Source organism: Kogia breviceps, chromosome 4, assembly GCF_026419965.1.
Source record: "Kogia breviceps isolate mKogBre1 chromosome 4, mKogBre1 haplotype 1, whole genome shotgun sequence".
NCBI lineage: Eukaryota > Metazoa > Chordata > Mammalia > Artiodactyla > Physeteridae > Kogia > Kogia breviceps.
Window position 1 is genome coordinate 132,520,343 of NC_081313.1, and position 25,872 is coordinate 132,546,214.

The 25,872-nt window shown below is 49.8% G+C and overlaps 2 protein-coding genes across 5 annotated transcripts in view; one reads left to right on the top strand and one right to left on the bottom strand.

Annotated features, from left to right (window-relative positions):
* The window catches only part of CPLX2 (complexin 2), a 124,361-nt gene extending 114,736 nt beyond the window's left edge, over positions 1 to 9,625 (top strand). For all 4 annotated transcript variants that reach the window (XM_067031904.1, XM_067031902.1, XM_067031903.1 and 1 more), the window contains 3 exons: positions 4,256 to 4,374; positions 4,513 to 4,688; positions 5,448 to 9,625. In XM_067031904.1, the coding sequence (XP_066888005.1) occupies positions 4,344 to 4,374; positions 4,513 to 4,688; positions 5,448 to 5,645 (405 nt within the window). In that variant the 5' untranslated portion in view covers positions 4,256 to 4,343 and the 3' untranslated portion in view covers positions 5,646 to 9,625. The remainder of the gene's footprint in view (positions 1 to 4,255; positions 4,375 to 4,512; positions 4,689 to 5,447) is intronic.
* The window catches only part of THOC3 (THO complex subunit 3), a 113,840-nt gene that overhangs the window by 9,799 nt on the left and 78,169 nt on the right, over positions 1 to 25,872 (bottom strand). The window contains exon 7 of the transcript XR_010840283.1: positions 11,312 to 11,586. The gene's annotated coding sequence lies outside the window, so the exon portion shown is untranslated. The remainder of the gene's footprint in view (positions 1 to 11,311; positions 11,587 to 25,872) is intronic.

Sequence of the window (25,872 nt, forward strand, 5' to 3'; positions counted from 1 at the left end):
CTACAGAGGGATGGAGAAGGAGGAGAAGGAGGGCTGTGAAAACATTCCTGGGTCTGGTGATTAGGAGGACTCTGGTAACTCTGATTATGGAAGCTTCAGCAGCAGTGCAGGGGCTGCAACTCTCCGATCTCACAGGACCAAAGGGTTTGACTAGGAGGTGAGGAAGTGATGACACCAAGTGAAAACTACTTGATCATGAAGCTAGAGGGCAGAGATTAAGAGAAAGATAGGGTTCAGAGCAGGAGCTGGAGAAGGAAGGGGATAAAAGAGATGTATGGAGAAGAGATTGAAGGTGTGAGAAAGGGGGAGTAAAAAATGGATCAAGGAGAAGGTGTAAAGAGGGAAAATCTGGAGCTCAGGCAGATGGATTGGCTTCAGGCGGAAGGAGGGAGACCTCTTCCTTGGGAGTTAGGAGGGGAGTTCATTGTTTTGATAATGATAACAACCATTTACTGAGCCCGCATCACATGCAAAATACATTTCATAGATTATTTCTAAGCCTTCAAAATGGTATTATAATCCTCGCTCTATAAAGAAGAACGAGACTCAGAGAGGTTAAGTCAACTACTCACTATCATGCAGCTAAAAAGCAGCAGATTCAGGATCTGAGTCAGATGTGCCTGACAGCAGAACTCACGAGCCTTCGCTGCACCACACTACATAAAGTGAGAAGGAAATCACCTGCTGAGAGGGATGGGGTAGGAGTAGGTTGGGCATTAAGAAATCGGTTAGGACAGGGTGAAGAAATTGCTTAGCACCTAAAAGGGCCGTGCTGGGAGTCAGCAGCAGGACCTTGGGAGACCCAAGAAGTTTGGCTAAGTAATCCCAGCAGGCTGGGAGTAAGAGGCACCTGGAGTGACAGGATGTAAACATGGAGAAGACTCAGCCCTTGAGTAGATTACTTTGCATGCAGGGGCTTGGGGTTGGTGATCAAAGTTTTCTGAATGAATACAGGAAGCAGAGGAGTCTGGAGAAGGAGGTGGTTTGGTGACAGAGAGGTGGTATGTTGAGTTTTTGTTTTTGCTTTTTTTTAACATCTTTATTGGAATATAATTGCTTTACAATGGTGTGTTAGTTTCTGCTTTACAACAAAGTGAATCAGTTATACATAGACATATGTTCCCATATCTCTTCCCTCTTGCATCTCTCTCCCTCCCACCCTCCCTATCCCACCCCTCTAGGTGGTCACAAAGCACTGAGCTGATCTCTCTGTGCTATGCGGCTGCCTCTCACTAGCTATCTATTTTATTGCAGCTCTATTTACAATAGCCAGGAGATGGAAGTAACCTAAGTGTCCATCATCAGATGAATGGATAAAGAAGATGTGGCACATATATACAATGGAATATTACTCAGCCATAAAAAGAAAGGAAATTGAGTTATTTGTAGTGAGGTGGATGGACCTAGAGTCTGTCACACAGAGTGAAGTAAGTCAGAAGGAGAAAAACAAATACCATATGCTAACACATATATATGGAATCTAAGAAAAAAAAAGGTCATGAAGAACCTAAGGGTAAGATGGGAATAAAGACACAGACCTACTAGAGAATGGACTTGAGGATATGGGGATGGGGAAGGGTAAGCTGTGACAAAGTGAGAGAGTGGCATGGACATATATACACTACCAAACGTAAAATAGATAGCTAGTGGCATGTTGAGTTTGAGTGGTGCCGTGGGACATCCAGGGGGAGGCAGGCAAGAGGGAGGTAAGTGTATTTCTTGACTTATTTATTGCCTGTTTCACACACACACTCACAGTACACACACTCCCAGAATGTAATCTGGATGAGCACAGGACTTTGTCTGTCATGTTCACTGTTATATCCCCAGTGCCTAACACACTGCCTGACACATAGTAGGTGCTCAACTAATACTTATTAGATGAATGAATATAGGGGTCTGGTGCTCAGATAAGACATCTAGCTGTCATCAGTGTTAGCGGTCATAAAACCCCTGGAAAGGGTGAGTTCTCCCAGGGAAAGATTAGAGATGAAAAGGAGATAAGGACTGAGGTCAGAGTCCTGGAGAACACACTTCTGAAGAGGCAAGAGGAAAAAAAGCAGCAGCAAAGGAAGGGAGGGGAGAAGGAGCAGTGGGAGATGGGGGAGAGGAAAGAACTGAGTCACAGAAGCAAGAAAGGAGAGAGGTTGGAGGATACAGTGGGGTGGCTAGCAGTTCAAATGCTGCAGAACTGCTTCAGAAGAAGAGCTGGGAAAAGGGCCCAGAAGATCATCTGGTTCAGGAGAGACACTTGCCAGAGCAGTAAGTTAGGTGCCCTGTGGACCAATTTGAAGCATCTCAAATTAGAGTCCTGCATCCTCCACCACCACCTGGCAATTTCTTCAGCTAAATGTAAACACAGCGGAGGAACACAAGAGTTCCTGAAATCATTTGGCTATTATTCTTTTCCTGTTCTTAGAAATGCTGTCTCTTTACAACGTTTTTAGTCAAATAAAAATATCTTGATTGACTGAGCTGAGCCACCTTCAAACTCAGAATTTGAGATCAGGGTGGTTCCTTCTGCATTTCCTGGAAATCCTGTTCCTTTCTGGCATGTCCTCATAAACATGCAGTCAGCAATGGCTGACATTAACTAGCACCTGCTACACATCAGGCACCTGACCAGTATCTTCTCTTCCCCTTCAAACATCAGTACAGGGTAGACTTAATACTCCCTCATTTTGTAGGGAGCAAACTGAAGCTTTCCCAGGGAGTCACAGCCAGTGAGGATTGGGGCCAAGATTTCAAACCAGGTGTGTCTGACACCAAAGTCCCTGTGGATGGTCTTCTACTCTATCATGACTTTCCTCAAAACAACCTATCAGGTGATCTGATCATGTGGAAGTCCTCAAACTCTCAGGCCCCATGGTATGAAAAGATCTCAGTCTGCCAATATGTTTTCTCATTTTGAAAGAAATGAGGAAAATCCATCATCAATGAATAGCCAGTGACCTTGAACTCAACTTGGTTGCAATATCCAGCCTGACTCCTCTGCCACCATTTCCCAGGACCCCTTTATCCTCCTACCAAATCAAAAAGACCCCAAGTCTATGTAGTATGAAGGACCTGGGGGAGTAGGCCTGGCCCAAGTTGACCATCAAGGTACATGACACTTTGGCTGTTATATCCCCATCCCCATGGATATCCCCCTCCATACCTGAAAAGGATTTGCGGTGGCTTTGCCTATGAAAGCACCAGTGAAACTGAATGTTTAAAATAAAAAGGAAGTCTCTAAGAGTTAGAGCATCTGGGTTCAAATTCTCAGGGATGCGAGAAGAATGGGGTAAGAAGGAGGCCAAATATAGAGGGAGGCTCCAGGCCCACTACCCTTCCCCTCCCACTATGGTTGGAACAGTTCCATTTTTATGTATTTTGCATATTGATATTCCCATTAAGATTTTGTTTGGAGAAAATCTTCTGAGGCAAAAAAATAACAATAAAAATATAATAAAAACTGAAAGTCGGTGATTTAGGGAGAGGTAAAGGAGGACAAACATAAGCTGAGTGGTTATGAGGCCCAGTGCTTGGTACTTTAAAGGCCCTTAGCCCCAAGAAGATTATTGTGTCTCCAACCCCCTCTGTGTAATTCAAAATAAAAATCAATATTAAGCTATAAAACATAAAACTTACATGTATTATGCAATAAAAATAACTTATTTCTCCATCTGTCTAATTTCAGAAGTCTGGATATGTTCATGTAAGCTGGCTGTTTTCAGTTTTTCACCTACCTCTTATTTGCTGGGGCCCTGAGTGCAAGCTCACTCCTTCTAGGGCTTGATGCAGTGGCCCAGGCTGGAATTCCCTCCAGTCTCCACAGTATCCCTGAGAAAGGAGGCATGGCCATCTCTATCTTATAGAGGAGAAAACTGGGGATCAAGGAGATTGGATAAGTTGCGTGGAAGTCACGTGGCAAATAAGGAGTTAGGGTGGCATTAGAACCCAGCTCTGCCTCTATCTAAATTCCGGGCTTTTTCCAACATTCCTGGCTTTGATCAAATTAAAGCAACATGGTCAAGATGAAGGTTTTAAAGTAGGGATCAGAAGCCATTTGGCAGTACATATGTGCCTGACACATAACAAGTGCTCAGGAAACAGCCCTTTTCCATCCCTTTCCGTGCAGTACCAGGCACTGGGTCTTGGCCTCTGGCTGATGGTACCTGATGCCTGAACCAGGGTGACCAGTCGTTTGACCAACTCCACTGCCCTGCCCGTGCAGAAGCTTCTCCCATCTAACCCCCAACTCTTCTTTTTGCAGGTTGCCACATCTCCCCAAGCCAGGCCTGCCTGAAGTGCTGCATGCAAATTTGGCTGCTGGCTAGGGCACACTAAACAGAGTTGTAGGCATGGACTTCGTCATGAAGCAGGCCCTTGGAGGTGAGGCCCTAGCCCTGCACCCCATGCCCACTACCCAGTCCAGACCCAGGTGGGAGGGGCCTCAGCACACCAGGCCCCCCCATCCCCAGCCTTGCCTCCATGACCCTGTCCTCTTCCTCCCCAACCCATCCCCCACAGGGGCCACCAAGGACATGGGGAAGATGCTGGGCGGAGAGGAGGAGAAGGACCCTGACGCACAGAAGAAGGAGGAGGAGCGGCAGGAGGCACTGCGGCAGCAAGAAGAGGAGCGCAAAGCCAAGCACGCACGCATGGAGGCTGAGCGTGAGAAGGTCCGGCAGCAGATACGAGACAAGGTCAGCACCACCCTCTTGCCCATCCTGGAATGTAGGGGGTTAAAAGGGTCTCCCAAAACCTCGGGCTCCCTTAAACCCCAGCTGTCACCTTAGACCTAGTTCTCTCTGAGTCTCACTCTTTTCATCAGAAAAATGCGTGTCAAGGAACACCTCCCTCAAGGACCGTTATGGGGATTTAAAAAGGTAGTGGATATAGTATGTGCTCCCTAATGTTTGCTGCTACAGGTCCACAACCTTGTACCCGAAATCCTGGAGACCAGACAAGTTTGGAACCCAGAATTTGGGGATTTTTGGAAAGTACTATAGTGCCCTGAGCACTGTTATGTGTCACTCCCAGTGATTTTCCAGCTGCCACCCTATGCCAAACAGTTCAATACTTGTCTGCTCACACTGCAATAAATCAAGGCTATAAGTAGCCTTCCATCAGTTCAAGTCAAGTTTTGTCACCAAAATTTGGCCCAAAGCATGTGGGAGAACATTCAGTTTTCAGATCTTGGAGGATTTCAAAAGAGCCAAGAAATTATGTGGGCAGGTATTAATTTTAAAGGAAACCCCATGCACCATCTCTCTTTTATTGAATACCAACTGAAAACGAGCACAATCCCACAAGGAAGGTGCCCTTATCCCCATTTTACAGATGAGAGGACCCATGGGCTCACAGGGAGTTCCCATGAGCTGCCTCAGCCACATGTGCATGACCTTGAGATCCAGCTCTCTCCTTGCCCTGTTCATGCTCCTCTCCACCCTTCCCCTCCCCAGTATGGGCTGAAGAAGAAGGAGGAGAAGGAGGCTGAGGAGAAGGCAGCCCTGGAGCAGCCCTGCGAAGGGAGCCTGACCCGGCCCAAGAAGGCCATCCCGGCAGGCTGCGGGGACGAGGAGGAGGAGGAGGAGGAGAGCATCCTGGACACGGTGCTCAAATACCTGCCCGGGCCACTGCAGGACATGTTCAAGAAGTAACCGGCCCTCCCACCATATCCCCACTCCACTTGTTACTATTTTTTTGTTTTGGTTTTTTCTTTTCTTTTTATTCATTCAAGTCTCAGTTCTGAAGGGGAAAACCTCAGTTGGCCTCTGTCCCCCTTCCCTGGCCAGGGGCTCCTCCCCCTCAGCACTCTTCACACTCCCTTCATCCCAGGGTATCCAGCCTCCACCTCACTCCCAAGTTGCTTAAAATGAAGAAGACAGCTTTTCTCCAGCAGGGGGTATTGAACCCAGTGCAGGAAGCACTGGGGGCCCCCTCCAGAAGCCTAAGGTCTGTGCCAGTGTGGTAATCCCCATACATTCCTTCATGCGCCCCACTGCCAGGAGGACCACTGTCCCCAGCCAGCCAAAGTAATGACACATTCCAGCCCTGCCCAGCATGCTGACCTTCGGCCTCTAAACCCCAGTGGGCCTCCAGGTCAGGGCAGGGGCGTTGAGTGGCCTGGCTCTGAGGAAGGGAGTCAGGGTAAGTCTGTCCTTTTAGGGCCTAGCCTGAGGCTGGCCTCTTCTGTTCTGGCCAGACCTGGGTCTGGGCAGGAGGCTGGGGCTCTCCTTCTTTCCTCCCTCTGATGATACCCAGTCTAGGAGCATTCCTCTCCCAACCCCCACCTGAAGAGGCCTAGCCCCTGCCAAGCCAGTCCCTCCAAATGGATCCTCTATGGACTTTAACTCATCTATGGAGGGGCCCCAGGGTAGGGCAGCCCCTTGTTTCTCCCCCCAACTCCACTTAGGTCCTGGAGCCCCACTGCCAGGCTGGGCCCAGCTTGCCCAGCCAAGGGGCTGCCCAGGCCCCCCAGAAAATACTTGGAGCCATTGGGCAGCAATGGCCCATGCCATGGGACTCCCCCATTGGTGCAGCCAAGCTGCCCCCATTCTTATCCACCCCTCTTCCTCACCTTGTCCTGTTCATGTGCTTCCAGGGCCCCACGGTCCATAGGAGGACCCTTCCTGGCCAAAGCCCCAAACTTTTTGGGAAAAGCCAGTTCCCAGTTGACAGAAGGCATCTGTTCTTTCATCTATTGGCCAAGACCAAACTCTCCTCTGGGATGTGTAAGACTGGCATTTGTTCCCCTCACCCCAAATTGTCAAGGTCTCCTTCTCAGTAAGTTGTGTGAGAACTGGGAAGCCATGGAGCAAATGAGAGAGGAAAGCATTTGTCCAGGCATGCATGAATGTGCATGGCAGAGACTGCATCAGCAATTGTATGTCCAGAGATTATACATATAAGCCTATGATTAGAGTGTCTTGAGATTGTGTGTGTGTGTTAGTCATCATCCCTGTGTGATGTATGTTAGGCAGCCTTGTGTATGTATGCTTGTTTGAGGTGGTATGTATGAGTTGAGATTGTGTCATATGTGTGTACTAACCATCTCATATGTGTGTTAGAGCTTTCATGTGTTAGCTAGTATCTGCATTTGTTTTCAAAAATAGCATGTATGTCAGGAGTGATGAGAATGTGTTAGATGTTGTAGAGGTATGTGTTTGAGAGAGTTGTCAGATATGCTGAGACTGTTGTGTGCATTTGTTTGGCTCTGAAAAGGCTGTGTGCAGGACGTGTGCTTGGGGAGAAGGAACATAGGTAAGATGACCCCTCTTGGCCCCCAAACCACTAGTCACAGATGGCCACATCCAAGAGGAGACCTTGTCCTTGGCCGAGAGTCCTCCTGCCCTTGGGGGGTTCCTGCCTGAAGTCCTCAGAAGTCCACTGGGACAGACCCAGGCAGTGCACCAAGAAGCCATGCTGGGCCCCCACCAGGGCCTACCCCAAAAGCAGGGGACAGGGATGGGGCGACTTGCCTGCCCCGAAGCCCCTGCCCCATTGGCCCCAGTTTGCATTCTGCAGGTTTTCCATTTTAGTGAATTTATGCTTTTATTTCAGAGAGAGACATGGGTCTTCTCTGTCTGTTTCCAATAGTTAAAGCCATATCAGTTAGACTGCAATACTTTAAAGATGAGACAAAACAATCCATATGTTTAGAGAACTAGAAAAGTCCCCTGGTCTGTCCCTTCTTTGGGGAGCAGGGCCTCAGCAGCTCCAGCTCCCTGGACTTGCCCTTCTCCCCCGCCCACATCCCCTCCCCTGTGCCCCTGTGTCCCGTCCCCCCAGGGGGCCTGTGTCTGTGTCTGTGCCTGTTTCTGTGATGGGGAGCCACCTTGCACCCCTGTTGTCTGCTTGTCTGTTTGTATCTGTTATCCTGGGCAGGATGGTCATTCTCAGGAGCCCTGGGGTCCTGGGGCAGAAACAGGCAGGGCCCAGTCCTGGGCCCCAGGCCTCCCCAGACCCTGTGTGTAGGTCCTACCTGGACACAGGGGTTAATCCCAAGTGTTCAGAAAGGTCTCCCTCTTGACAGGGGCCTGCAGACCTCAAAGGTGGTGCCAGGGCACTGAGAGTGCCAGAGGGACAGTGAAGACCAAGGCCCAAGGAGCTTCAGATGAGCAGGGGAACCTAGCCATGCAAGACATCCCAGGCAGGCCTGAGGAACCCCAGATCCCCAAGCGGCATCCCTCACAGTCTTCACAGCCCCTCTGCACCCCCAGAGCAGGCTCAGGGCTTTTCCCATATGACAGTGCCTTCCAGGCTGGCTGGCTTAGTCTGGTGCACATCCTGGACTCCTTTAGACTCCTCCAGCCTGCTTCTGAGCAGGACGACTGGAGGTTTTCCTGGAGGCAGGGACAGGGGGAGAATTTCTGCCTGGGGCATACCACCATAACTCTTAAGTCCAGGGGAACATGATGACCATCATTCCTGACACAGACCTTATTGTGGAGAAAGGCTAATCTGTGGCCCCGAGAGGATGTCATGTGCAAACACACTTGTGGGAGCACAAAATATTTGTGAGGTGCTCTAGCAGGGAAGGGATGGTCACATGAAGTACCTGGGGTGGGAGGTGTATAAGGCCCACTGACGGGAGGGGGAAGAATGTGTCACACACAAATGGGGCAGTGTGCATGTGACACACTTAGGTGGTGGGGCAGGGAGGGAGTGGCCCCAGAATTCAGCATGCGCACACACAACATACAAGGGAGACATCCCCCAGCTAGGAGAACAGGAAGAAACAATCATTGCATGTGGGTGAAGACAGAACAAAATGCCCGCTTGCCAGGGACGGCCACTGCTGTGCTGTGTGCCTGGGAGCTGACCACCAGAGAGAAGGGAAGTGCTTCTCTGGATCTCCTGTGCTAGGCACTGGCAATGTCCAGAATTTCCACACAGGTACATCCTCTGCTCCAGGTCCAGAAAGTGTCCTTAACTACAAGGGGGTCTCCTCCAAAGGCAAGCAGGAGGTCAAGAGACCCTCCCAGCTGTGAGAGAGGGAGAGAGCCAGAGAGAGAGAAAGGGAAATAGAAACAGAACAGAAGTTCTTCAGCCCAGGACCCTCTCAGGTGGGACAGCTGGTGGACAAAGCAACCTCCTCAAAGGCTCAGAGCTAGAGTAAAATGGGGTGAACCACCAGCCCCGGGAGCTCCTGGCACCCAGCCAGCAGGGTTGCCCACCACCACTACCCAACTGCTCCATCCTTCTAGGTTCCTTAAACCCTTGACTGCACAGGGGGCTGGGGGTCAGACTGGCTCAGATGACGGGACATCTCTCAAGCCTGAGGACATGACTCCCCCCACAAGTCCCCTGCTCTCCTCCCCACTCCTGTGCCCCACCCTCTTCACTGGAAAGAGAATGAGAGGTGCTCCTGCTGGCCCTCGGGTGGGGATGGGGGTCCTAGTGAGACCCAGGTGAGGACGACCATCCTGCTTGCGTGTGGGAATCCATTTCCCACTGTGCTGTGTCCTTGTTGCTCTGCTTCCTTTAAATGTGTCAGTGCCTGGGGGGAGGGGAGGGGCAACCCCCATGCCCCCCTGCACCTGACCAAAAGCCATGGCTGTTGCTCCCCCTTTGTATGACGCAGATGCTAAGATGTACCAAACCAACCATGACAACAAAGAAAAGACCTTGTACAGCAGCTCTCGGTCTGTCTGTCCTCTTCTGTCCATCGGCACTGCCAGAGCTACATGGGATGCCAGCTGAGAGGAGGGGGGTCAACCCACAGAGCTCAAAAGGTCCCAGAAAACCTTCAGTTTTACCCTTGCTTCTGGCCAGGACACTCTGGCAATGACCCCAGAAACCAGCCAAGGCTAGAGTTAGGACTGGCCCCAGAGATTCAGGGCCACTCACGTCCTGCCCTTCAAAGCCAACTGACAATCCCAGTAACTGGTAGTCCAGCCTGATTGTAACACCCCACAACCTGTCTCTGGCCACCCTTCCCCCAAACCCCGTGAGTGTGGCATCCTGGCACAGAGTCAAGTCACATGGGTAGGCAAAGGTCTGTCATTGGTTGTCCCTCCAACATTGATGGAGTTCCTACCTCTGCTAGTCTGTGTGCAGGAGTCTGGGGACACAGAGAGAGGATGCATTGTTCCTGGACACAGACACATCCCAGACCTTGTTGAGGAGTCAAAGAAGAATAGATTACACTCGGCTGCCCCCCACCATCACCATGCCTTAAACTAGGCCTCTTCTCTCTGCTTGCATAGGCACCTCTCACTCCCCACACACTGCTCTCCTAGCCTGTATCTCTTTCCTTCCACCCATCCTCTCCCCACCACCCCACCCCACCTAAAAGACTTATCTAAAATTCAAACTTAACCATGCCACTTCCCTGCCCAACACCCTTCAATGGCTTATAGGACAACATCAAAATTGTCAAAAAGGGCCTGTGTGATATGACCCCAGCTGGCTAGGTCCAAGCCCACCTAACTCTGCTCCAAGCTCCCCCAGTCCCCACACATACCATGCTGTTTTGTGTTTGCCTATTCTGTCCTCCCTGCCTGAAATGAAAGGTACTCTTCCCCTTTCTGGTGTACTCCCAACTTCTCAAGATCCAGCTCCAATGTCACCTGCTGCGTGAAGCCCACCCTGACATAGCCCTGTCCCCCTGTCCACAGCAGAGTTTGTTGCTGCGTTCGCACAACACAGAGCATGATGGCTGAATGCTCAGACAGCAGTGGGTTTGCTGGTGGGTTCTGTCACCTAGCAGAGTGATCTTGAAGAAGCCATGTAACCCCTGTGAGTGTTTTCTTGTGAGCAAAATGGGATAAGAATTGCTCTGCCCTCCACTGTGGTTGTGAGGAATGGATGGGGTGCTGCCCGCATGCTCTTAGCACCATGTGCCAAGCATTCAATGAATGGAGGCACTGTGCAAATTCTGCTCTAATTGAGGTCCCTGCACATCTCTCTCACTAACTTGGGAACTCTATAAGGGCAGAGCTGGCTGGTACCCCAATGCCTCCCAGCATCTACCACAGAATCTAGCCTACACTGGGTGCTCAGGAACCCCAGTGCTGACTCAGCCACATGATCAATCTCCATCTCCTTTACTTGGTGGCCACAGCCACTTTTCCCTTAGCTCTCTGCACTTACTGAACAGTGCAAGAGAGGAAAACCGGACCCCTCCCTCTTCTATGCACTGACATCACCTCTCTTGCCTGTTCTACCAGATCCTCCCAGGATCCTGGGCTAGTCCACTATGGGGGTAGCATGTCCCCTGGACTCTTGGAGTGTGCAATGGGAGGCTGCATTAGTTATTTATCTACTGCTGCATAACAAATGACCACAAACTTAGTGGCATAAAACAACACAAGTTTATTACCTCACAGTTTCTGTGGGCCAGGTGTCCAAGAACAGTTGGGCTGGGTCCTCTGCTTCAAGATCTCTAACCAGGCTGCAGTCAAGGTGCAGGCCAGGGCTGAGGTCTCATCTGAAGGTTCAGCTGAGCAAGGACCACTTCCAAGCTTATGTGTTTGCTGGCGAGATTTAGTTCCTGTTGGATTGAGGGCCTCATCTCCTGGCTGGCTGTTGTCCAGAGGCTGTCCTCCATTCTTTGCCATGTTTGCCCCTCCATTAGGGCAGCTCACAACATCACACCTGTTTCATCGAAGCGTGTAAACCAGAAAGGCAATAGAGAGCATTGGTTAGTAAGATAGAAGTGTTATGTAACCTGATCCTGGAAGTGAAAGACCATCACCTTTGCCATATTCTATTGGTTAAAAGTCACAGGCCCCAACTACAGTTACAGGGAGAAGATTACACGAGGGTGCAAATACTAGGACAGGGATCGCTGGGGCCATCTTAGAGTCTGCCCCCAGAGAGGCTGAGGCAACTCCTTCCTTACAAAGGAATAGGAGTTGAGCAGGGCCTCAGTGGAGCCAGACCTCAAACCTCTTCAGGCCCAGATGGTGGCGGAAGTGTCTCTGAGCTGGGCAGGCTCCCCTAGGGCTTCTGCAAGACTGAGGCCATTCCCGGAGCTGGAGGTTGGGCTCCAAGGGTCTTCCTAGGCTGGGAATTGGAGAAAAAGGGCTGATGAGGGCTTCAGGCTTCCCTGGGAGTCCATCTGTGTGCTCCACCAGCATGCTAACCACTGTCCTCCCAAGGTCCAGGTCCCTCCTCAGTAAACAACTGAGCCCCAGGCACTCAGATGATTCCTTGCTGTCCCCGTCTCTTCTCCTTTACACTCAGTAGCACCTCAAAGTGCCCTGGTGGGAAATGCCAGCATCCTCTCACTTTGGGTCCTGAATGTCTTCTCCTAAAAGTCAGTTAAATCATACTTACTGAGTTCCTACCACTTGCTAGGCACTGTACTAGGCACCAAGAATACCACTCAACAGCCCCTTCCATCCAGGAATCTACCCAGGCAAGTAAACAGACCAGTTACCCATCTCACCATGTGCAGTGATACAGGCAAACTCGGGGCACTTGAGGAAGGCACCCTGGAAGAGGTGGCATCTGAGATGAGTCTTAAATGAAGAGGAGTCAACCTGGTAGAGAAGGAGGGCACTCAAGGCAGAGGAGCTGGCATAGTCTGACATGGGTGGTGGGAGTAGGGGAGGAAGAGGTGGGGGATGTCTGCAGGAACTTGAGTTCTTGGTGAAAAGCTGAGAGCCTGGGGATGTCCACTGGGGTGGGGGCTGGGGGGGATATCACACAGTGGAGCTTGGGCTCTTCCTGAAGGTCTTGAGCAAAGTGTGACACGATCAGATGTGCAGGTCGAGGAAGGTCATTCGGGCTGTGAGGAGGATGAACTGGGAGCCCAGGGAGGAGCTGGTGCAATGTCGAGGTCAGAGATGGTGAGGACTGACCTCAGGCAGTGGCAAAGGAGGGCGGAGAAGTGGGCAGATCAGAAGGCCATATAGGAGGGCAAATTATCAGGACTTGAGGATTGGATGTGAGGGGTATGGAGGAAGGAGGGGTGTAAGCCAATGCCTGTGTCTCCATATTGTGTGGTTCTATTCTCCAAGATCTAGAACATTGGTAGGAGATAGATTTGGAGGAAGATAATGACTTTGGTCTAGGGCTTCTGGGTTTGAGGCGCCTGCGGAGAGTCCAGTAGGGAGTCTGGAGGGCAGGAGAAGCACAGACCATGTGCTCAGTGGGATAGCCCTCAAATGGGGTGACGTTTTGACCATTTACTTCACCACAGGGATCAAAGTTACACGAAATCAAGAAACCTGGAATGGGAAGAGGATTTAAAGTCAAATCCATCCTCCCATGGAACTCAGGAGTCCCTCCTGTGCCATCTCTGGTAGAGGGCACTCTGCTTGCATTCCCCGTAGTGTGGGAGAGCTCCTTACAGTGGGACAGGTCCCTTCTTTCTCCAAAACTGACAGCTGCCAGGAGGCAGGGGGTTAATGAAGCCTCCTCGGCATCCCATTAATTGACTGCAAAACTCTGCTTCTAGACCACTCACTTAGCACTTGTAATTAATTGGGGTTTCTTGCCTGATCTGAGAGGTGATTCGATACCCTCCAAGGGCAATGTTTTCTTAGCTGGTATCCTCCAGCTGGAGCTGTCTCTACACACTGGCCTCTCCATAGTGCCCTGGCTATGAATGCAGACTCCTGCCCTTCCTTCCTCTCTGTGTGAGCTCGGGCAGGGCCCTTCCCCACTCCAAGCACAGAGCTGAGTAGTACAGGCACATGGTACAGGCTGAGTGGGTGGGGCTAGGGCTAATATTACCACCTCCTTGGACACCAGGTCCAGGGTATCCATCCTGTCCTGGGACAGGCCCAGTGGTCTCCAGCCACATTAACTCCCCACTGCTCTCATAGTAAGAGGCTCTTGGCATGACCTTGTCTACAGAAGGGTCAAGGCAGCCTACCTTAAAGTTCAAGGGGGCATGGGGAGGGAGCTTCCACTTACTAAGCCCCTGCTACATGCCATCCACAGGGCTGATTGCTTTAAAGGCACCACCTCTGCTCATCCTGACAGGAATCTCTGAGGTCAGGATTATGCCCATTTTACTCATGAGAACACTGAGGCTCAGAAGTAGAGGCTTATAATGGGAATAGGCATAGGCTTTGGTTTTTCAGACAAACATGGCTTTGAATCCTGATTCTTTCTGTCTGGTCTTGGGCAGATGGCTCAATTTGTCTGAACTTTGGTTTCCTTATCTTTTTAAAAATATATATATATTGAGTATAATAATGCTTAACCCCATTACCACCACCAGGAGGTAATTCTGAGGGAATTAAATAAAATAATGTCTGTAGGTCCCCTGGTACAGTGCCTGGCATGTAGCAGGTACCTAAAAAGTGACAGCCATTACTACAAAATGCTACTATTACTATGGGCAGACTGATGAAGACAAATAAGAAGAGGAAATAAGGAGAGGAAAGGAGGGAAATGACATGGAAAGGAGAAGGAGAAGAATTAATTCCATAAAAAATCTCAAGTCATCCAAAAAGTAAATTGGGAAGCCTGGATTTAAAACCAAATCTGTCTCATGTCTTTTCACTGTAACACAAGACAATCTGAGAGGCAAGGGTCACAAGTGAGAAGGGAGGCAGAAGGGAGTAACTGTCTTTTCCAGGAAGCTCTCTTCAGCTCAAAAGACACTTAGCAATATGGGTAATTTGCATAACAGATTACCCCAAACTTAGTGGTTAAAGCAATGAACATTTCTTTTCTCTCACAGTTTCTGTGGGTCAGTAATTCTGGAGTGGCTTGGCTGGGTAGCTCTGGATTGAGGTCTCCAGTGAAACTGCAGTCAAGATGTCAGCTGGGGCTGCAGTCTCATTTGAAGTCTTGACTGGGGCTGGAAGAACCACCTCCAAGATGGCTCCGTCACATTGCTGGCAAGCTGGTGCTGGCTGCTGGCAGGAGGCTCCCTTTCCAGGTGGACCTCTCCTGAGGGCTTCTTGAGTGTCTTCACAATATGGCAGCCAGCCTCCCCCAGAGTGAGTAATCCATGAGAGCAAGGTGGAAGCTGCAACGTCTTTCATGACCTAGCCTCAGAAGTCACCCACCATCACTTCTTCAATATTCTGTTGGTCACACAAACTAGCTCTGATTCAATGTGGGAGGACACTACACAGGACATGGGTACCAGGAGGAAAGATCATTGGAGGCTGGGGTGGGGAGGTGGTGTGTGCATCTTGAAGGATGCCTACTTCACAATGCATACCCCAGCCCACCTTCAGCCGGCAGTCAACCAACACTCCTTCATTTACCCATCCACTCAGCAAACTCTTCCCAAGGGCCTCCCCATGGCCAAACACTGGACTAGGCACTGCTTTTCCAACCTGAATCTTTCATGGTCACTGGAGCTCAGAGTCCAGACACACACCAACACATAGCAAAGCACTGTGAACAAACATTTGGATTTTTCCCTTCAGTCCTGGTTTCAAGCCTGGCTTGTAATGTTGAAGTCATTTAACCTTGAGCACATTATTTTACCCCTCAGGGCTTCCATACAAAAAGATAATAATATCTGCACTGCCCAGCAATTGCAACAAATGTATTAAAATACCCAGCACATAACAAGTTCTCAATAAATGATGACTAATTCTTCCAATATTATTACTTTAAATAAATGGAGATTGCACTCCCAGATCTGGACAGCAGCCCCATCTAGGCTTCCCCTGCCCCCCAAGAGAAGATTGGGCTCGTGGACCCCAAGGCTGCCCCCTGGGTCTTGCCTGTCACCTCCTCCCAAAGGCCTAGCTGAGCCCTGCAGTGGCTCTGACAGCCAGAGGCTCCCTGGTGCCAGCCCTAATCAGAAGCTCCAGCCGAGACCTCAAATTGATTTGCCATCATTTAGCTGGGAAGCGAGAGCTCTTCTTGACTCGCAGCCAAAATCCATTCTGTGATAGCAAAGTAATCACCTACAAGGCGGGTGTCGGGAGACTGTGATAGAGATCTAGGACAAAAAGTCTCCATCCTACCACCCAGAACCTGAGCCTCACTGCAGCTCGTCTCTGGTCCCCCTCCCTCCTCCTGCCTGTGTTCGGGCTGCTTGTGTGTGTCCTCACAAGGAGGCATGTACCCCCCGCCCCACCCCCTCACACACACACATCCACGCTGCATGTGGTCTAATGCAGTGAATGGCTCTCAAATTTTGCAGAAAGTGCAACTACCTGGGGATCCTTAAAAAAATGCCAGTGCCTGGCTCAGTCCTCCAGACATTCTGATCCAATTGGTAAGGGGTGCACCCTGGATATTGGGGTTCTTATAAGTTCTCCTCGTGGTTCTAATGGGCAGCAGAGTTGGGGGAACTGCAAGTCTCATGCACACAGCAGTGGCTTCACCTAGATGCATGTCCCTCCACATTCATTCAGTCACTCGCCAGTTGTTTATTGAGCACCTACAATGTGCCAGGCACTGTTCTAGCAGCTGGAGACACCACAAGGGACAAAGTTACGGCCCTCATGGAGTTGATATTCTGGTCAAAGAGGCAGATAAGAAACAAAAGAATAAGGAAAATATATAATATGCTAGATGAGAATAAATGCTTGAAAGGTGACATGTGGCCAACGTCACCTTTGTATGACACCTGGGTCACCCACACACCAGCTTATAGCAGCTACCCTGTCTACTGCTGACCAGCTTCTGACCCTCAGCCAAACCCAGACAGAGTCTCCACCTCAGCTATAATTGAACCCAACGCTCACAATGACCCCAACCCTGGCCACACACTAAGCTCTGACACCAGACACAGGCTGAGGTTTAACCCCAGTGGCAGACAAGCCCTAAATCTTAGTAGTCCCTGGCCATTTGTTCAGGCCCCAAATTCTTCCATGAACCCAGTACTTCATGTGGAAAATTAAGCCTCTCTAGCCCTGCTACTGACCCCAGACTTAGCCCTACTCTCCGAAACTTTCCCTACAAAAAACCCACCGGGTTTTCTAAGGATTCTTACTACTAGAATCTAGAGGCACAAGAAAACAGATGGACTAAACAGGTGGGAAAGGCCCCCAAGTGGTAAGGTTGTTGATGCTGGATGGTCCCTTAGAGAGCATCCCACCTCACCCCCTCATTTTACAGCCAGGTCCAGAGAAGTTAATAAGTAACTTGCTCAAGGTCACACAGTGAGTCCACAGCAGAACCAGAATGGGAACCCAGGCCTCCTCTCAATCCAGTGCTCTCTCTGTCCTCCCTCCCTCACAGAGAGTAGGGAGTATCACTCATCTGGTAAAACAGCTCCCGGAATTTCCTTTGGGACCCCACTTTTCCCCTGTTCTCTACCCAGGATTTTGGTCAAATCCAATCCACGCAGTACCAAGTATTCCCATGGCCCTGTGATCAGTTGTGGGCTAGACTCAGGAGCCAGGCAAGGCAAGGCTGAGACCCGGCAGCTTCTCTGGTACACTTGAACCTGGGGACTACGGGGCAGGAGTGACTGCTGCCGTGTGGTCATCTCATGTGGGCTGAGGACTAAGCCATCATGGGATGGAGAGGAGATTTGAGAGATGAAGAGAAATGGAGTTGCGGGGATACCCTCTGACCCCCTACCAAGCCATATCTAGAGGAATTCCTACCTATGCTTCTTTTTTAGCTTCATGAGTCAATAAATACCCCTTGTGCTTAAAACCAGTTTGGGTTGGGGTTCTGTTACTTGCAAGCCCGACCACTACAGACAGGAATCCCTTTCTGGCTCTCCCAGCAACTCTCTTATCTGCATCAAATCACCTGCTTTCTGACCCCACCTGCCCTTTGCTCTTGGTCTCCCCAACTCTTAGAGTTCCACAGAGCATGGCCCGTAAATGCACATGGTACTGCTTCTCCCTTCCTCCACATTGTGAGGGGCAGAACAGTGCTCCCCCCAAAAGATGTCCACATCCTGGAACCTGTGAATATGTTGTTACTTTAGACAGCAAAGAAGAATTAATCCTGCAGGTGAAATTAAGATTGCTAATGATCTGACCTGAAAATGGGAGATAATCCTGGATTATCCAGTTGGGCTCAATGTAATCACCAGGGTCCTTAAAGAAGAGGGAGGCAGAAGGGAGAACCAGAGACACAGTAGCATGAGAAAGACTCAGCCTAACATTACTGGCTTTGAAGGTGAAGAAAGTGACCACAAGCCAAGGAAAGCGGAAAAGGTCCTAGACTCTGGGAAAGGCAAGGAAATGGATTCTCCCCTAGGGCATCCAGAAGGAACCTAGCCCTGTCCACATTTTGATGTTGGCCCAGTAAGGCTGAGCCCCATTGGATTTCTGATCTCCAGAACTGTAGGAGAATAAATGTGTGTTGTTTAAGCCACTAAGTTTGGGGTGATAGGAAACTAATACACACATCAAAGGACCCTGATGTTGCATTAGAGAGATTGGTCAACATTCCATGTCTTCCTGTAGCCCTGGTTGAGCATTTACCATACGCCTGACTCTAAGCTGGATGCTGGGAACAGCAAGACCAACCAGACACTTGACCCCAGCCTTCCAGGCCCCCGCAGCCCAGCAGGGGGCAGGGGACATATCTGTAGTCAACTCTGATGGGCAGTGCTGAATGCCATGATGAAGAAGTGTGTGGATGCTACGAGACCTCACAGTAGAGGCACCTAAACCTGCTGAAGATTGGGAGAAGGGACATGCTCAGAGCATTTCCTGGAGGAGTCAAAAGCTTAGCAGGAAAAGGCATTCCTGGCAGATGGAACAGCAGAATCAAAGGCTCAGAGTGTGAGGAAACATGGCACATAGTGGGACCTGGAGTATTCAAAGGGTTGGAGGGGTATGGAAGCAGAGGCTGCACTAGGGGCTGGGCCATATAGAGCCCAGAATGCCAGGATGAATATAGACTTAATCCACAAGTGTGGGGAGCCACTGAGAATTTTAAGCAGGAGACAGATATGGACAGGTGGCATGGAGGATCAACCAGAGGCTCAGAGACCAACGTGGACACTCCAGGAAAGAAGGAAGGGTGTGTGAACTAGGGCACAGCCATGGGGAAGGGATCAGAGAAGGAGACACTGGAGAGCTAATGAAGAATGGAACAGGCTATGTGTGGCTTGCTGATGGCAGGTCCAGGAAGGAATGGAGTTAGGAATGACTCTGCATTTCTTTGTCTGCTCTAATGCGAGCCCTTCTCCAGGATGGGGTGCCACAGAGGCAGAGCAGGCTTGAAAGGGTTGATGATAAGAGGTAGAGTCAGTGGAACCTGGAAGTAGCCCCAGGAGATGTCCAGGAGGCAGCTGCTCAGCAGAGTCTGAGGTGGCAGGGGGACATTTGAGTCAGCACAGATGAACTTCAAGGCCCTACAAGCCAACAGCCCAAGGGAATTGTGGGAAGGGAGCAAGCAGAGGCCTGGGCAACTCAGTCACTTAACAGAGTTCTCTACAATATGGGAGCAGGAAGACGCCTCAAGACTACAAAGAGAATTGGCAGGATGCTCAGAGACAGGTGGGACAGGGACTGAGAGTCCAGTGGACACTACAGCCCCCAGCCCAGCCATCATGGCAGCCAAGGAGCCCACAGGATGGCAGTGCACCTTGGAGAGGCCTAGGGTCCAGATCTGGGGTCAATCCACCTCCCGGCCTGCATCCAAGTATGCTCAGGACACCATCCCTGCTGCCAAGGAAGTGCTGGTACCATGGTGACAGGTTTAGAGGCTGGAGAACCCCCAACCTCAGCCTTACTCTCATATAATGAGAAGAAGGGGTTCCCTGGTCTGGACAGAGGCAGAGGCAACCTCATCCTACCTCCCACAACTCCCACGGATGCTTTCTTCCCTCCTCCACCAAGCTCTCCATCTTAGCGAGCATTTAATCACTGGCTGCCAAGTCCCCTGGGGACAGACTAATGAAGCTGTCTCCCGCCTCCTCCCTGGCCTGAGGCTCTGAGCCCCAGCCTACTACCACCCCTCCTGTCAAACCTCCCACTTGCCCACTGAAGCACTCAGGCCTGGGGGTCTCTATCTGGGCCCCAAATTGCCAGGCTTTAGTGACAAAGGGAGCTCCAGGCTCCAGGAGAGGCCTCAAAATGAGGAAACTGTCTGGGGCAGGGGATCCTGGAGCCAGAAAGTCCCTGCCTCATGCTTGAGTGTCCTCAGAATATTTGCTGCCTGGCTTCAGGAAACAGGCAGCACAGCTCACCTGCCACGTTTCTGGGGGCATTGGGCTATAAATGGGTCTTTGGCCCCCAGCACCTAAGGAGTCCCAGCTTGGAAGATCCAGGGCTTGGACATTAAATGGATGTCTCTGCCTCCCAGTGTGTGACTTTGGGAGAAGCTTCCTAACTTCTTGGAGCCTTGGATCTCTAGTATGTAAAATGGGGACAATGATACCCCTCTATGCAGGACGGATGAAAGGAGGTCATATATGTAAAACACTTGACACAGGGCCTGGGGCACAGAATGTTTGCAATAAATTATATGCCAGAATGTTTCAAATTGCACTCTGTGGCAAGGTCAGCTGTCCAATCAGGATGTGGCTGTTGCCCTGGAAACATAGGTTTCTCTGTACAAAGGGTCATTGGATGCTTCGGGACTGGACTCCCCTCTCTGGCTTCCCCTAGGCTGGTTCCCATCCCTCTAGGGGTTGGTGCTAATTCGGAAAGCCCTTTTCCTCCTCTTGCTTTACAACTGCAAATCCCTGGAGGGCTTCATCAGGCGGAGTCGATGGTTAGGTCCAGAGGTCATAGAAGCTCAGATCCTTCCATTAAACCTCCTTACTCCAAACTATAATCCGGACAGTGTGGGGAGGAAATAGGATGCTACCCACCCCATCCACGGGGCTGACTGTGACCGTGCCAGTACACTAGCAAGGGCTATGGTACCCCCAGGTGTGCTGCCGGGACCCTGATTACCTTCCCTAAGGGACTTCAAGGGCTTTCCTGACCACCCAACTTCCCTCAGCCTGGGTCATACGAGACCCATGGACAGGTCTGTCTCCACAAACCAGTCTGTGAGCTCCCCTGGGGTTCTGTGAGGAATTCCCACTAAGTTTGCTTGCAAGTCATCTCCCCTTCCTCTGGGTGCAGGACCCCAATGTTACTTTGGAGAACCACTCCTCCTGCACGCTCAGCTCCTGTAGTTCTGGATGCCCAGATCTGATCTGTGAGAGGGCCACACCCTCTGGCCATTTGATTGGTTCAGGGGTGGTCATGTGACCCGTGTCTGACCAGTGTCTGCCCCATTCCCCTAGGCACAATGATTGACTTGGCAATGGCCTGTGACCCAGGTCTGACCAGTGAGAACCCTACCTGGGGCTTTACCTGGAACCACCAGGAAAGAGGCTCCATCTCTCCTGTGCTGTGGCTGAGCTGGCCCAGTAAGAGCCTTGAGCTGCCAGCAGCCATTTACCACCTATTGAGGAAAACCTGCCTGGGAGGGCAGCTCACATAGAGGAGCTCAGAGCTGAGCTAAGGTGAGAGACACTGGTTCGAGCCCTTAAGGCAATTTCCCTTCCTTCAGAGAGCAAGGCCTCCCCACATCCCACAGCAACCAAACTTATAAACTCTGAGTTGCAACATGAATGAGTCTTGGGAGTGACAGCACTCACATTTTGAAATGAGCATTGACCATCAGGCTCAGTGTCAGACAGAACTGGGTGTGGGATCCAGCTCTGCATTCCTGCGTGCTTAACCTCGGGTAGGCCACATCTTCTGTATGAGAGGCAGTTATATTCTTCTTGAAATGGAGTTAATACCTGAAGGCAAGCCAGGAGACCCCATACTATTTCTTTGGTTAGAATGTACTATGTCCACCTTGTGAACTCCTACTTAGCCTTCAAAACCCCACTTATTGTCACCTCCAAGCAGTCTTATCATTCCCTCCACTCTGCCTGCACAGAGATAATACGTATTGAGTGCTTACTATATGCCATGCATTGTGCTGTTGCATGTAACCTGCACAATAATCCTAAAGGATGGGGACTAAAATATCCCTATTTTGCAAATAAGACATCAGAAACTCAGAGTTTAATTAACTTACCCATGATCATACCCTCCATTCTGGTTGTATCATTGTCCATTTTGCTTCATTCTATTCTCCTCTCCCCATCTCCAACAAGACTCTGAACTCCTGGACCTTGTGCATCCCTGCATCCCTATCCACTCACCCTAGAGCCTCTACACCAGACGGAAACATCCACGCACATGCTGACCACCAAGAAAAACTCCTGTTTATCTAGCCATTTTTCTCCCAACCTGCTTGGCCCTGACATTCACTGAGTGTTCTCAGGACAGACTGAGGATAGTGAACTCTAATGCCCCAGGGGCCCACTGGGTATGTAAAGAAGAAAGCTAGTGGCAGGGAGACTTCAGTTATGGAGAACCGGTCCCTGTGGGTGGCCAGCGTCTCTCTACAGATTTGGAAATATCTGCTGGATACATTATTAAGTGATCTAAAGCAAAGGCAGAACCTATTATAAATGAGAGTCAAAAGAATATCTAATTCTTATTGTATGTATTCCTTTAACAAAACTGGAAGGATACACGAGAATCTAATACAAGGCTTTATTTGTGGTGAGGGGTTGAGAACAGTGGATGGTGACAGGTGTGGGAGTTTAGACTTTTCATTCTATTCTGTTTTGTACTGTTTTGATTTCATAACTCTAAGAATGTATTGTCTATTTAAAATAAACAAATAAAAATTGTTAAATATCAAAAGAGGAAAGCCCCACTCATCTCCAGCTGACTGTTGCCATGCAAAGATGTGGGCCCTGCATTACTGGAGTTTGCAATTATTCAGAAGAAAACAGAATACAGGAGTTTAATGCAAAATAGACCCATTTTTAAATGTTGGTAATTACTGTATTTCATCAATACAGCACATATTTTCACATGGTAAAATCACTGAAGTTGGGGTTCATCTTGCAATTGCTGGTATGTCAGCGTTTGTGAGCTTTTCTTCCTTAATGACACATCAAATAGAAGCACACCTTGCAATCAGTATTATAGTACGTTTGATGAAATAATACAGTAATGGTAATGTAAATACATGTTTTAAAACATTTGCCAGCCAAAGAGAGCATACCCAAGGGCAAGGTAGGCTCGGGGCTCCTGGGCCTGACTCCCCTCAGCCATCCAGTTCTGTGCTACCTTGTCCCGTGAACACAATGGGGCTGGCTCCTCAACCACCCCTGGCCTCTCACTGGAGAGGGGCCATCAGCCACCCCCACCAGGGCTCAGCACTGGGGCTAGGAAAAGCAGATGCTAAAAAATGTGTACTGAATAGGATGCCAGACTGTCAGAAAGAATGATTTAGAGACAAATTGGAGTTGGAGGTGGCCTCTCAATCCACCCGCATTCAGCCTCAGTCCCCTGGATCCAGCCTGATATTTCCCAGAATCATGGCGAGTGGGCCAGGCAGCCACACACACGTTTCCCATGTGAGACATTCTTGGACTCAGCACAAGCCCCTACATAAGCAAGACCAGTCGGATGCCCTTCATCCTCTAGATAGAATGAAAAAGATCTTCCCAGGTGGAGAGGGCATGGATACCTGTTTATGTTTTTGTTTTTAACTAACATCTCCCTTTTATTTTGCTCACAGTTTCTCAGTTTTCCTTTGGGAAACCTCCTCTCCCCAACTTCCCGTCGAGAGGGGCTGCCCTCATCCCCCTAGCTCTAGGGATGGGCACATGACCCAGGCCCGGCCAATGCGTGTCGGCTCTGGGATTTACCCTAGAACTATTCATCACTGGGTGGGATGGGGGTGGGGGTGTTTGACTGCCAATGTTGCCGAACTGGCAGGATGTGGGCCTGGAGCTGTTGGGGGCCATCTGTAGCTCCACAAGGCCAGACTGCCTCAGACTGAAGCCAACACAGAGGAAATCAGGACTTTGAGATGGAGAGACAGGTATGTGAGTGTGGAAGAGAGATTAAGACCCATCCTGATAACATCCTTTGAGCTCCTGGATCCATCCATTCCTGAAGTCTATGCCATCTTCCTAATTATGTGAACAGTGCATGTCTTTTATTACTTAAATTATTTTGAGTTGAAGTTTTATCATTTGTAAATATCCTCAAATAACCACCTATAAGGTATGGGATATTTTACAGAGTCCTTATCAATTAGCCAAACACCAGCTAAGGACTTTTTCATCTTTATTTTACAAATAAGTGAACTCCTTGGGGTGGATACTGTGATAGAATACTCAGGTACCCCTTTGAGAATAAAGGACCTATTACTCCAGCTGCAGAAAGTGCTACCATCAGACAGCCTTCAGCTATCAGCACCTTCAGGGATTGCCTCAGAAGAGGGTCTTCTCACCTAAGGTGACACCCTGTTCCCAGGGCTTCCCACATCCAGTGACTGATCAACATGGGGGTATAAAAGGCAGGCCCTTTTGCCCCAACTCAAGACAGCTCTAAAGGTATTCAGCACATACCACCTACAGAACTCACCCCAGGGTCAGCTGAGGCTTTGATTGGCAGAGTATGGCAACCCGACTTCCCTCTCTGCCCAATCCTGCGTCTGTCCCTTCCCTTCCGCAGGTGTTGATTCTAAGAATAATTCTAATTAAATATCCTACATACTGAATTCTGTCACAGAATCTGCTTTTGGAGAGCCCAAGTTGTTACATACAGTTGGTACCAAAAGTGGGTCAGGAAAGCAGACACTGGGATGAGAGTTCAGAGCTGAATCACCTGCTACCCAGCTGGCAGCGCCAACCCGCCCCACAGATAGCCTCTGGCCTGGGTGATAAATTAAGATGGCAGCCTGGGAAAGAGAATTCATTAACTGGTGTGATACATTTGAGAAATATGGTGGAAACAGTAATTATTAGGACAATTGAAATGGGTGGCTGTTAAACCCAATTGATCTGGAAAAAGATAACAAAGAGCACAGTGTGGTTAATCAGAAATTAAAAGCTAAATGGGAGTATATATATATCCATGCCACTCTCTCACTTTGTCACAGCTTACCCTTCCCCCTTCCTATATCCTCAAGTCCATTCTCTAGTAGGTCTGTGTCTTTATTCCTGTCTTACCCCTAGGTTCTTCATGACCTTTTTTTTTTTCTTAGATTCCATATATACATTACCAAACGTAAAATAGATAGCTAGTGAGAAGCAGCCGCATAGCACAGGGAGATCATCTCGGTGCATTGTGACCACCTAGAGGGGTGGGATAGGGAGGGTGGGAGGGAGGGAGATGCAAGAGGGAAGAGATATGGAGACATGTGTATATGTATAGCTGATTCACTTTGTTTTAAAGCAGAAACTAACACACCGTTGTAAAGCAATTATACTCCAATAAAGACGTTAAAAAAAAATTTTTTTTAAGCTAAATGGGAAAGCCAGAGGCCCTTCTACTGGCATTTAGAAAGACTGTCATCTCCCTCAACAGCAGAACAGAGAAAGTGAAAACTTATCTCAGGTTCCAAAGAATGTTTGACTTCAGCCAAGGTAGGTCTGCTATGCCAAAGTCAGAGTCCCAGTTAGGAAAGAGTGGAGCCATGACACATGGGATCGGGACATCTGAACTGATTCTTCAGATTCCCCTGAACCCTCTAAGCCTGCAGAGGGCCTGCCCCTCCCACCCGCTCCCATCCAACACCCCACTGGGGGCTAGCACTCCCTCCTTTCTCAAAGACTGCAGAAGCCATGTCCACACTCAGGATCCTCCCCACTTCTCCTGCTGCCATTGGGCCAGTAATTAGGGTTAAGTCACAACAGAAACTAGCCCTGGGCATGTTGGGCCTGATATGGAAAGATAGGCATTATACCTCAAAGGAGGATTTGGACAAAGGGTGTTTGATCAAGAGGCCCAGACCTGGGCTTCCCTGGTGGCGCAGTGGTTGAGAGTCCGCCTGCCGATGCAGGGGACACGGGTTCGTGCCCCAGTCTGGGAGGATCCCACGTGCCGCGGAGCGGCTGGGCCCGTGAGCCATGGCCGCTGAGCCTGCGCGTCCGGAGCCTGTGCTCCGCAACAGGAGAAGCCACAACAGTGAGAGGCCGATGTACTGAAAAAAAAAAAAAAAGAGGGCCAGACCATA